This window comes from Carcharhinus amblyrhynchos, chromosome 25 (genome assembly GCF_965287045.1).
Source record: "Carcharhinus amblyrhynchos chromosome 25, sCarAmb.v2.hapA, whole genome shotgun sequence".
In the NCBI taxonomy this organism is placed as follows: Eukaryota; Metazoa; Chordata; class Chondrichthyes; order Carcharhiniformes; family Carcharhinidae; genus Carcharhinus; species Carcharhinus amblyrhynchos.
In genome coordinates this window covers 10639084-10652471 of record NC_137348.1, presented here as the reverse complement: position 1 = coordinate 10652471, position 13388 = coordinate 10639084, and the positions used below count along the sequence as shown (strand labels likewise).

The 13388-nt window shown below is 48.1% G+C and overlaps 1 protein-coding gene across 1 annotated transcript in view; it reads left to right on the top strand.

Moving 5' to 3' along the window:
- The window catches only part of LOC145358107 (hemicentin-1-like), a 359590-nt gene extending 351822 nt beyond the window's left edge, over positions 1 to 7768 (top strand). Inside the window, exons 98-101 of the mRNA XM_080211781.1 lie at positions 299 to 637; positions 1980 to 2099; positions 7062 to 7188; positions 7278 to 7768. Coding sequence (XP_080067907.1) covers positions 299 to 637; positions 1980 to 2099; positions 7062 to 7188; positions 7278 to 7635 — 944 coding nt within the window. The 3' untranslated portion in view covers positions 7636 to 7768. The remainder of the gene's footprint in view (positions 1 to 298; positions 638 to 1979; positions 2100 to 7061; positions 7189 to 7277) is intronic.
- Positions 7769 to 13388: the final 5620 nt, after the last annotated feature.

Genomic DNA, 13388 nt, shown 5'->3' with positions numbered 1-13388 from the left:
TCCTGACTGCCCTTCCCCAGAGCTCTGACTTCCTCAGGGACTCTGAGCCGCCTGTACCTCCCAAACAGGGCAGCAATCACCAACCACAGGGTCTCACCCTCCCGTATCGGGTCAGATTGGCACAGTTACAACTGTCTGGCTTCAAAGTTCAGAATCAGCAGGGAAGCCTCCCGATTCCCAAAGAACTTTCTGGAAATGTGAGGGTGATGCTTGTTTTCCTGTTGTTTCCAATGAATATTCTAAATCACCCCAACCGTGCCCTATGCCTCTCTCTCTCTCTTCTCCTCCCTGCCACTAGATATCGATGAGTGCCAGCAGGTGCCCAAGCCCTGTGTCTACCAGTGCCGCAACCTGGCTGGCAGCTACCAGTGCCTGTGCCCCCCCGGGAAGCTGCTTCTGGCCGATGCCAGGTCCTGTGCTGGCCTGGAGAAGCCCAAACTCAGCAATGGCACCATTGCCAGTTTCAGGCCCCAGCTGGTATCCATTGGCCAGTTCAGTCACACACAGCAGACTGGCCTCAACCAGATTAACCCTTTCTACACCTGGCTGGGCTGGAAGATGCACAGGGAATTCGAGACGCAGGACAGCAGGAAGCCTTGTCCTACTGGCTACAGGAGGAGGAACGGGGTCTGTACAGGTGAGTGGTGCAAGAAATTCCATTTTAATAGCTTGTTGTTCTCAATGGATGCTTCCGCAACTCAAGACCTGAGTGTCAACAATATCCTGGGGGTTAATTTTAACCAGAAGCTGAACTGGACCAGCAGCATGGTGGCACAGTGGTTAGCACTGCTGCCTCACAGCGCCAGGGACCCGGGTTTGATTCCCAGCTCGGGCCACTGTCTGTGCGGAGTTTGCACATTCTCCCCGTCTCTGTGTGGGTTTCCTCCAGGTGCTCCAGTTTCCTCCCACAGTCAGAAAGATGTCCTTAGTTAGGGGCACTGGCCGTGCTACATTCTGCCTCAGTGTACCCGAACAGGCGCCAGAGTGTGGCAACTAGGGGATTTTCACAGTAATTTTATTGCAGTATTAATGTAAGCCTACTTGTGACACTAATAAATAAACCAAGGCTGGTTAACTGGTATAGACCAGCAAGAATGGAGAGTGCCACTTCCTGAGGTGACAATGTCCCACACAGCAGCTCTGCAACAGTTCAGGAGTTTTAATTCTGACATTAAAAGTGTTTTGCAGAATTTGGCACACGCTAATACCTCACTGAGAGCAAATATAGTCCTTTAACCACAGAGTTAATCGAATTGCTTCTGATGTTTATGAGCTGATTAAAAGATTTCCGACTGGGTGACTGTCTGTGCGGAGTCTGCATGTTCTCCCCGTGTCTGTGTGGGTTTTCTCCGGGTGCTTCTATTTTCTCCCACAGCCCAAAGATGTGCGGGTTAGGTGAATTGACCATGCTAGATTGACCCTTGGTGTCAGGGGACTAGCTAGGGTAAATGCATGGGTTATGGGGATAGGGCCTGAGTGGGATTGTGGTCGGTGCAGACTCGATGGGCTGAATGGTCTCTTTCTGCACTGATTTCTGGCGGGGATTTTTGTATCCGGTGACGGATAATCAATGAGCATTTGTGAGAATCTTGAAGCAATTTGCAAAGTGCCGTCTCAAAACTCAGACGACACGGATCCCCTACAGCTTCAGGCAATGTCAGCCTGAATTAGATTTGAAAAGGGAATGACGTTGCCTCGCACGATGTGGTTGTGGATTTTGGTTTATAGTTTAGGAGGTGGATCAAACACGATGACAATGATTGTTTTTAAGTCCCGCTCTCTCCTCTGCACTCACTAAGGAAATAACTTGCATTTCTTTGGCACCTTTCTGGCCTCAGTATTTCTGGATTGCAGTTATTCGGGGAATGTCCCACATCGTGTGGTTAAACAACGTGAGCAGCTGAGAGCGAGCTTTCACTGTGAACTCGGAGTGAGAGCAGCTTTGTGCTGATTTGTCCGCGTGCCATTTTCTGTTTCAGATATTAACGAATGCCAGACGTGGAATTTCTGCCAACATGATTGCAGGAATACCCAGGGCAGCTACCAGTGTGTGTGCCCACCCGGATATCGGCTGATGCCCAATGGTCGAAGCTGCCAGGGTAAGTGGGTAAACAGCAGGGACGGTGCAACACGCTGTGATGGTAACTGGCTCCTCGCGCTTTTATCTCATTGATGGAATAACCTGCTCTTTTCCCAGCCCTGAAACTGCAGATACCTCACTGCGTCCCAACTCGTCAGTCACCAACCTGTGTCTGTGACAGTGACTGTCTGTCTGTGTCTGTGATAGTGACTGTCTCTGCCTATGACAGTGACTGTCTGTCTGTGTCTGTGATAGTGACTGTCTCTGCCTGTGACAGTGACGGTCTGTGTCTGCGACTGTGACTGTCTGTCTCTGCCTGCGACAGTGACTGTCTGTCTCTGCCTGCGACAGTCTGTCTGTGACAGTGTCTTGTCTGTGACTGTCTGTCTCTGAGAGTGACTGCGACTGTGACTGTCTGTCTGTGACTGTGACTGGGACTGTCTACGGCGGGAAAGTGGAACTGAGCCACGACAGATCAGCCATGATCTTATTGAATGGCGGGGCAGGCTCGAAGGGCTAGATGGCCTACTCCTGCTCCTATTTCTTATGTTCTTATGACTGTGACAGTCTGTGACAGTGTCTTGTCTATGACTGTGACTGTCTGCGACTGTGACTGTCTGTCTCTGTCTGCGACTGTGACTGTCTGTCTCTGTCTGCGACTGTGACTGTCTGTCTCTGTCTGCGACTGTGACTGTCTGTCTCTGTCTGCGACTGTGACTGTCTCTGTCTGCGACTGTGACTGTCTGTCTTTGTCTGCGACTGTGACTGTCTGTCTCTGTCTGCGACTGTGACTGTCTGTCTCTGTCTGCGACTGTGACTGTCTGTGACTGTGACAGTCTGTGACAGTGTCTTGTCTGTGACTGTGACTGTCTGTTTCTGTCTGCGACTGTGACTGTCTGTCTCTGTCTGCGACTGTGACTGTCTCTGTCTGTGACTGTCTGCGACTGTGACTGTCTGTTTCTGTCTGTGACTGTGACAGTCTGTGACTGTGACTGTCTGTTTCCGTCTGTGACTGTGACAGTCTGTGACTGTGACTGTCTGTCTCTGTCTGCGACTGTGACTGTCTGTCTCTGTCTGCGACTGTGACTGTCTGTCTCTGTCTGCGACTGTGACTGTCTGTCTCTGTCTGGGACTGTGACTGTCTGTGTCTGTGACTGTGATTGTGACAGTGTCTTGTCTGTTTGTGTCCGTGACTGTCTGTGACTGTGACTGTCTGCGACTGTCTGCGACTGTGACTGTCTGTGACTGTGACTGCGACAGTGTCTTGTCTGTCTGTGTCCGTGACTGTCTGTGACTGTGACTGTCTGTCTCTGCCTGTGACTGTATTTTTAAATTCATTCATGGGACATGGGCATCACTGGCTGGCCAGCATTTATTGCCCATCCCTAATTGCCCTTGAACTGAACAAAGAGCATTTTTAAGAGTCAACCACGTTGCTTTGGTTCTGGAATCACATGTAGGAAAGGATGGCAGATTTCCTTTCCTAAAGGACATTAGTGACGGGTTTTTCCAACAATAGACAATGGTTTCATGGTCATCAGTAGATTCTTCATTCCTTTTTTTTGTTGAATTCAAATTTCACCATCCACCTTGGTGGGATTTGAACTCGGGTTCCCAGAAAATAATCCTGGGAATCTGGATTTACTAATCCAGTGACAATACCACTATGCCACTGCTTCCTCCCAGTTGTGATTCTATGTGACTACCTGTCTCTGTGACAGTCCATGCCTGTATGTAACTGTCTGCCTGTATGTGACAGCCTGTTGCAGTATGTGCAGTATGTGTAACTATTTGTGTTGTATGTAGCTATTCATATGTGACGATCTGTGTCTGTATATCACTGTCTATATCTGTATCTGGCTATCATTGTCCGGACGTAACTATTTGCATTTGTATATAACCGTCTATGACATTATGTCACTGCCTGTATGTGACTATCTGTGTTTGTATCAGGGTGTGGATGACTGTGGCTATTTCAGTATCTGTGTGTGTCTGTATCTGTATGTGTCTTTATCTGTGTTTGTGTGTGTGCCTGTGTGTATATGTATGTAGGTTTCTGTGCATTTGTGAGCATGTGTGTCTATGTATACCCGTGTGTGCGTGATTCTCTTGTGTGTGTGTGACTGTGTGTGTGTGACTCTGTATGTCTGTGTGTGTGTCTCTGTGCGTGTTTGTGCATGTGTGTGTCTGTGTGTTGTGTCTGTGCGTTTGTGTGTGTATGTGTGTTGTGTCTGTGTGCTTGTGTGTCTCTGTGCACGTGTCTGTATCTCTGTATCTGTGTGTATGTGTGTGTGTGCGTGTGTGACGGTGTGCTTAATGTAAACAGTTTGGCTATTTGACTGGAAGGCTGTGTGTTCAGTTTTGATCCAGAATATATTTGATATTCCAATGCCAGTTAGGAGAGATCAGGAGCGAGGGGGTGGAATCTGATCTCTTTTTCTGCTTTTATCAGAGGCACCGAGATTAGTTTATTTCAGCAGTAACCAGGGATTGAATGGGAGGCTGTTTGATTTGTGTGATTCAGTTTATAACCTGAGCCAACTCAGAAGTTTCTATCCATTGCTTCTGCCTGGATGCTGCATTCTGACATTGTAAAAATGGAGGAGGAAGGGGCTGCTTTGCCTCGCAATCCCTCTCACCCCCACCTTTATTTCAAAAGGAGCAAAAATACATTGAAGAGACTGTCAGTGTAAACAGTGTGAAGAAGATCCCAAAGGGACCAACAATGGGAGAAGGTTAGAGAATATGGATCTCTAGCTACCTCTGGTGGCAGTGACCTGCCAGTGCAACAGGACAGATCCCAGGATGGAGATGAAGGGGACTGGGATGTTTAGTGTGGTTCTCCGTGCGCTGTGGGATCACTCGACAGAAATTGGCATCTGACCCCAGCTGAGAGTGAGGATAATTGAGGTGTATAAGATTATGAGGGGTATGGACAAGGTGAGTGGGGAGCAGCCATTCCCCTTGGTTGAGGGGGCAGAGTTTTAGGGTGAAAGGCAGGAGATTCAGAGGGGATTTGAGAAAAAGCTTTTCCACTCAGAGGGTGGTGGGAATCTGGAATGCACTGCCTGGGAAGGTAGTGGAGGCCGGAAACCTTAAAACCTTTAAAAAATATTTGAATGAGCACTTGAAGCATCAGAACATTCAAGGATGTGGGACAAGTGCAGGAAAATGGGATTAGTGTGACTTCAGTGGTAGTTATTGTTGGTGCAGACTTTTTCTGTGCTATCTGGTTGTGCAGGGTTGACTGTAGAATGGCAGCACGGTGGTTAGAACTGCTGCCTCACAGCACCAGGGACCTGGGTTCAATTCCAGCTTTGGGTGACTGTGCCGAGTCTGTGTGGGTTTCCTCCGGGTGCTATGGTTTCCTCCCACAGTCCAAAGATGTGCAGGTTAGGTTGATCGGCTATGCTAAATTGATGCTAGTATCAGGGGGAATTGGCAGCGTAAATATGTGGGGTTATGGGGATAGGGTGGGATTGTTGTCAGTGCAGCCTTGATGGGCTGAATGGCCTCCTTCTGTGCTGTAGGGTTCGAGGATTCTGCACCTTTGCGGAGTCCTGATTTGATGTCAAGGTTGCAACTGAGCGTATCTGTCCAATTTGATACTTCTGTTCCTGTTTTAGGAGGGAGTCTGAGCACTGGGAAAATGAGAGTGGCTGCAAAGGGATGGAAATAAAGTTTAAAGTTTATTTATTAGTCACAAGTCAGGCTTGCGTTAAGTGAATGGACAAAAATAATGGCAAATGGAGTGTAATGTCAGCAGGAAGAATTAAAAAGCAGAACAGAAAATGCTGGAAAATCTCAGCAGGTCTGGCAGCATCTGTGGAGAGAGAAAGAGCCAACGTTTCAGGTCTGGATGATCCTTTGTCAGAGCTCCCTCTAATCAAATTATGTCTGGATTAAAGCTGGTCATCGGGACTTGAAACATCAGCTCTTTTCTCTCCTTACAGATGCTGCCAGACCTGCTAAGATTTTCCAATATTTTTTCTTTTGGTTTCAGATTCCGGCATCCGCAGTAATTTGCTTTTATTTAAAAAGCAGCACTAAGTGGAGAGAGAGACTCCAGAGTGCTGAAGTACAGAGGGATCTGGGTGTCCAAAATGTTAGCACTTGGGTGTAGCAAGTGATCAGGAAGGCAAATGGAATTTTGGCCACACAGAGTCAGTTACAAGGAGGGAACGGAGTATAAAAGTAGGAAAGTCTTAGCTTGACTTATGCAGGGCATTGGTGAGGCCACATCTGGAGTACTCTGTACAGTTTTGGTCTCCTCACAGAAGGAAGGACATTCTTGCATTTGAAGTGGTTCAAAGAGGATCCACGAGGCTGATTCCTGGGACGAAGGTTTGTGGAGCAGATCAGGCCTTGACTGATTGGAGTTCAGGAGAACGAGGGAGAATCCGACTGAATTATGTACAGTTCCGATGGGGAGAGGCTGGGATGATACTTCCCCTTGTGGAAGAATGTGAAACTGGGCCTGGGTGGTGGGGGTGGGGGGAGGAGGGGGTCACCATTTAAAAACAAGGGGCCTCCCCTCATTTAAGAGAGAGGTGAGGAGGAATTTCTTCTCTCTGAGGGTAGTTAGTCTTTAGAAGTCTCATCCTCAGAGGGGCTGTGGGTCACTGGATACGTTCAAGGCCAATTTAGACAGATTTGGATTGACAAGGGGCGATGGGGGCCAGACAGGAATGTGGAGTTGAGATCACCATCAGACCAGCCATGATCTTATTGAAAGGTAGAGCAGGTTCGATGGGCTGAAAGGACTCCTCCTGCTCCTTCTGAGCATCGTTGGGCCAATTGTTAAGGATGTTGAGCTGTGTCTTTCTGCTTAATAATTGGATATTCCTCTAATCAACACTAAAAAATGCTGGAAAATCTCAGCAGGTCTGACAACATCTGTGTAGAGAGAATAGAGCCAATGTTTCAAGTCTGGATGACCCTTCGTCAGAGCTCCCTCTAATCAAATTCCTTTTTTTTTCAGATATTGATGAATGTCAGGAACAGAATATTAAGTGTGGACTGAACCAGATGTGTTTTAACACCAGAGGCAGCCACCAGTGTATAGATACCCCATGTCCTGCCTCATATCGCAGAGGAGCCAGCCCAGGGTAAGGGGAGGTTCCCAGTGTTCAGGGGTGTCCATTGGGATGTTTTCTTGTTGAAACTCACTGCCGTCTCTCTCTCTCTTCCTGCCCAGGACTTGTTTCCGCCGCTGTCTCCTGCAATGTGCGGCCGGACCCCTGACGTTCCAGTACAAGCTGCTGACTCTCCCCCGTGGGATCCCGGCCACCCACGACGTGGTGCGGCTCTCGGCATTCTCGGAGAACGGCGTGCTGCAGAGCCGGACCAACTTCACCGCCATCGAGAAGGACGCGGGCAGCCCCTTCGCCATCCGCACTGAGGAGGGGCGTGGGATCGTGCACACACTGCGCCCGCTGGGCGAACCAGGGGTATACCGTCTGAAAGTGCGAGCTACCACCTACAGCGAGCGGCAGACCCTGAGATACCAGAGTGTCTTTGTCATTGTGATCGCTGTGTCCCCGTACCCTTACTGAGACAGGAGGTTTCTACAGAGCGAGGGACCTGCTGTAGCCTAATGTGTTGATACAAGTTTGTATTCTTTTAATATCTCACCAAAATAAGATTGTTTATTTCTTTTCCCCACTCGGTGATCGTGACTTGCTGACTTTCAGAGCTTCCTTCTTTCCCGTCTTGTGGCAATGTCGCGCTGGCCGTTACGGACAAACTTTCCAGAAGATTTATCTGCTGACGGGGAACTGAGGGGGGGGATGTGGGTAGAGGGGCCGAGTGGCCTCCTCCTGCTCCTAATTCATGTGTTGACGTTCACCGTCGCAGAGTAAAACTCCCAGCTTACTTCACAATGTCCTCCAGGTTAGACATCCCCATCCCTGTACCATCACCCCCCGCCCCCTCACCCCTCCTACATCCTCCCCGCCCCTCACTACATCCTCCCCCAACCCACTGGGAGTGCCTATAGGCTGGAATTTTACCGCCACCCCTGTCCTGGAACCGAGGCTCACGGAAGGGAATTCTCCAATGGCTTTGAGTGGGATTTTACGAGGCTCGCTCGAGTGAGGTCATAAAATATCTAATAGAATCGTACAGCGCAGAAGAGGCCCTTTGGCCCATCGAGTCCGCACCAACATATCAGAAACACCTGAACTCCCATTTACCAGCCCTTGGCCCATTGCCCTGAATGTTATGCTGTGCCAAGTGCTCATCCAGGTACTTTTTCAAGGATGTGAGGCATCCCATCTCCACCACCCTCCCAGGCAGCATGTTCCAGACCCTCACCACCCACTGGGTACAAAAGGTTTTCCTCACACTCCCCCTAAACCTCCTGCCCCGTCACCTTGAACCTGTGTCCCCCTCCTGACTGACCCTTCAACTGAGGGGAACTGCCGCTCCTTATCCACTCTGTCCATGCCCCTCCCCACCTTTACACAAATGCCTTTGACAGCACCACGTTGAGTATATTTAGTACATGCTTTGCTTTCTCAGCCTGGCCATCGCTTTCTGAGAAGGTTCAGAGACGGACAGCTCCGGTCAGATCACGGTTGACTTCAAGGATTAACCGAGCAAACCCTGGCGAACGTTTAAGTTGAATTTGACCGAGGGAGCCAGAGACAATCTGTCACCACTCCCCAGATTGTGGGGGCTCTCTTCTCAAGAGCATTTTCCAATGTTTTCCCGTACGACTGGGTTTCCAGCTGGCCTGTTTTAAAAGGAAAGTCTGTCCTCTCTCTCTCTCTCTGTCAGTGTGTGTGGCAGGTCCTGACAGCACATAAACAGCACAGCGAGGGGTCTGTTCACAGGAGGGTTTATGTGGAGCACTAACTCTGTGGATTTTGTTCTTGTCATTGTTTGTTTTGCCACTTCTGCCTCTGAAAGTGTCACAAATAGGATGCAGTATTTGATTTTCAGTACCTGTGACTCCCGTACCACACCAGAGCAATCAAACATTGTTTCTCCAGCATGTCCCCCACCCGCAGTGTGATGTTCAACCTCGTGACACCTTGGCTGCCTCAGTGGAACTCCGACCCTTCATCTATCTCTCTCTCTATCTCCCTCTCCTTAAAAATCTCAATCTGTTTTTAAACGCACCTTCAGCCCAATCTGCTGTACCCTCCACCACTTAGGCCAATGTCCCCCCTACATCCCTTCTCCTCTCTCATACCCTCTACTGCTCAATTCTCCTAACCCCCTCTCTCCTCAAACCATCCAACATTCAGTACCCCTCTCCCCCCACCCCTCCCACCTCCCTCTCCCTGTCACCACTGGGAGTCGATAGTAGTCATGATGTGGGTATGCCGGCGTTGGACTGGCGTAAACACAGTAAAAAGTCTGACAACACCAGGTTTTAGTCCAACCTATTTATTTGATAATATACTCACAAGCTTTCGAGGGACACCTGACAAAGAGGGTGTCCCTCGAAAGCTTGTGAGTATATTATCAAATAAATAGGTTGGACTAAAACCTGGTGTTGTCAGACTTTTTACACTGGGAGTCCCTCAGAGATATTACAGCATCCCTTGTCCCAGGGTCTCCGCATCGAACGTGGCTCTCACTGAGGGAGAAGGACCTTAGTGATGGGTAGCCAAGCCTGTGAACACATGAATTAGGAGCAGGCGGAGGCCACTCGGCCCCTCCAGTCTGCACCCACATTCAATAAGACCATGGCTGATTTGATTGTCACTTCAGTTCCACATTCCTGCCGACCCCCTGATAACCTCTCACCCCCTCGTTCATCAAGAACCTACCTGGTTCTGCTCTTAAAAAAGATTGTGCTTCCACTACCTTCTGAGGAAGGGACTTCCAGAGACTCACGACCCTCTGAGAGAAAATTCTCCTCATCTCTGACTTAAATGGACACGGTGGCACAGTGGTTAGCACTGCTGCCTCACAGTGCCAGGGACCCAGGTTCAATTCCTGACTTGGGTCACTGTCTGTGTGGAGTTTACACATTCTCCCCATGTGGGCATGGGTTTCCTCCGGGTGCTCCGGGTTTCCTCCCACAGTCCAAAGACGTGCTGGTTGGGTGCTAAATGCCCCCTCGGTGTACCCGAACAGGCACCGGGATGTGGCGACTAGGGGATTTTCACAATAACTTCATCGCAATGTGAATGTAAGCCTACTTGTGACTAATAAATAAACTTTAACTTTAAATGGGTGACCCCTTATTTTTAAATAGTGGCCCTAATTTTAAATTCTCCCACAAGAAGAATCATTCCCTCCACATCCACCCTGTCGATAGCCCTCAGGATCGTGCATGTTTCAATCAAGTCGCCACTTACTCTTCTGAACTCCAGCGGATACAGGCCTAAATTGTCCAGTCCTTCCTCATAAGACAACCCACCCATTCCTGGTATTAGTCTGTTAAGTCTTCTCTGAACTGCTTCTAATGCATTTACATCTTTCCTTCAATAAGGAGACCAATACTGTACACAGTACTCCAGATGTGGTCTCACCAATGCCCTGCACACCTGAGGCATAACCTCTGTATTTTTGTAATCCCCTCACAATAAACATTAACATTGTATTAGCGTTGCTAATTACTTGCTGTGCCCACATACCAACCTTTTGTGATTCATGCACTAGGACACCCAGATCCCTCTGCACCTCAGAGTTCTGCAGTCTCTCACTATTTTGATAATGTGCTTCTTTTTATGCTTCCTGCCAAAATGGGTAATTTCACATTTTCCCATATTGTACTCCATTTGCCAGATTTTTGCCCACTCACTTAACCTACCTGTTTCCTTTTGTAGCCTCCCTATGTCCTGTTCACAACTTAGCTTCCTGCTCACCTTTGTGTCATCAGCAAATTTAACAACTGTAACTTTCAGCCCCAAATCATTCATATAAATCGAAAAGAGTTGAGGTCCCAGCACTGATCCTGCGGCACACCACTCATCACATCTTGCTCACCAGAAAATGATGCATTTATGCCAATTCTGTTTCCTGTTAATTAGCCAATCTTTGATCCATGCCAATATGTTATCCATTACACCTGGATTTTGACTCTCCGCAATAACCTTCAATGTGACGCCTTATCAAATACCTTCTCAGAATCTAAATCCAGATGTTTTTCTCTTTTGATCCACAGGTGCTTCGGTCCGCCTTGTTGTCCAACAAGGGGCATACACGCGGTGGGTCGTACGAGGGCTGCTCTTGGATGTTTCGAGAGTAGCCTAGTGCTTCACGCCGTTAGTGTACGCTTAAACTGGACCAAATGCTGGGCAACATGACAGCTCAGTGACTATCTGTTTGTTGTGCAGATACATGCATTTGGACCAGTGTCCGTGGGAGTTTGCGCATTCTCCCCATGCTTGTGTGGGTTTTCTCTGGGTGCTCCAGTTTCCTCCCATACCCCAAAGATGTGCTCTTAGGCTGATTGGTGTAACAAATGGTCCCTAAATTAGTCTCCCCTTAATCTGGATTCCAATGAAGTGGAGTGCCATAAGTTTAGACAAGGGTCATGGGTAGAAGAGGGAAGTCACAATGTTGAAATGGCGGCGCGGGCTCGTTGGGCTGAAGGGCCTGTTTCCCGTACTGGGTTGTTCTTTGTTCTTTGTTGTTCTAGAACATAAGAACATAAGAAATAGGAGCAGGAGTAGGCCATCTAGCCCTTTGAGCCTGCCCCGCCATTCAATAAGATCATGGCTGACCTGAAGTGGATCAGTTCCACTTTCCCGCTTTCTCCCCATAACTCTTAATTCCCTTGTCTATCAAAAACCTATCTACCCGTGCCTTAAATATATTCAGCGAGGCAGCCTCCACCACTTCAATGGGCAGAGAATTCCAGAGATTCACCACCCTTTGAGTGAAGAAGTTCCTCCTCAACTCCGAACTAAACTGCGCCCCCCCCCCCCCCCAACTTATCTTGAGGCTGTGCCCTCTAGTTCTGCTATCCTTTCTGAGCAGGAAGAATCTCTCTACCTCTACCCTATCTATCCCCTTCATTATCTTATACGTCTCTATAAGATCCCCCCCTCAGCCTTCTAAACTCCAACGAGTACAGACCCAGTCTATTCAATCTCTCCTCATAGGCTAACTCCCTCATCAACTTGGAGCTGTATAGCCCTATTCATCAAATTGGCATTAGTCGCCATCTTGTTAGCACCTCCATTGGTTCCCCTTTATCCACAGCACATGTTACTTCTTCAAAGAACTCCAATAAATTGGCTAAATATGATTTCCATTTTACAAAGCCATTTTGCCTCTGCCCAATTACCCGGTGCCCTGCTGTAACATCTTTAATAATATTTTCTGATGCTTTCCCTATGACAGATGGGGGGAAGATGTTAAACTAACTAGCCTGTAGTTTCCTGGTCTCTGCCTCCCTCCTTTTTTGAATAAAGGAATTACATAATTGCCCTTATTTAAGTATAAGATACTAGTCTTAGACCCACTCTTATCTCCTTCAAACTGGATGTAAAATTCAAGCATATTATGATCACTGCTACCTGGAGGTGCCTTCACTATAAGATTGTTAATTAATCCTATCTTGATACACAGGCTTAGCATTGCCTGCTCACTGGTTGGCTCCAGAATGTACTGTTTTAAGAAATTAGCCTTAAAATAATAGAACATAGAACACTACAGCACAAACAGGCCCTTCGGCCCACTAGTTGCACCGATCACTTCTCTACCTACTAAGCCATAGACCTATCTATAACCTCCAATCCCATTAGATCCCATATACTCATCCAGAAGTCTTTTAAAAGACCCCAGCGAGTTCGCCTCTACCACCACCAACGGCAGCCAATTCCATTCACTCACCACCCTCTGAGTGAAAAACTTACCCCTAACATCTCCTCTGTACTTGCTTCCCTGCACCTTATATCTGTGTCCTCTCGTAGCGACCATTTCAGCCCTGGGAAATAGCCTCTGAGAATCCACCCTATCTATTCCTCTCAACATCTTATAAACCTCTATCAGGTCGCCTCTCAACCTTCGTCTCTCCAGGGAGAAGAGTCCCAGCTCCCTCAACCTATCTTCATAAGGCATGCCTCCCAATCCAGGCAACATCCTTGTAAATCTCCTCTGCACCCTTTCAATAGCTTCCACATCCTTCCTGTAGTGAGGCGACCAGAACTGCGCACAATAATCTATGAATTCACCATAGAAACTTAGAACTAGAAGCTGGAGTAGGCCATTTGACCCTTCAAGCCTATTCTGCCATTCATTTTAATCATGGCTGATCATCAAATTCAATATCCTAACCTCCTTCCGCCATATTCCTTGATCCCTTTAGCCCCAAGAGCTATTTCTAATATCTTCTTGAAAT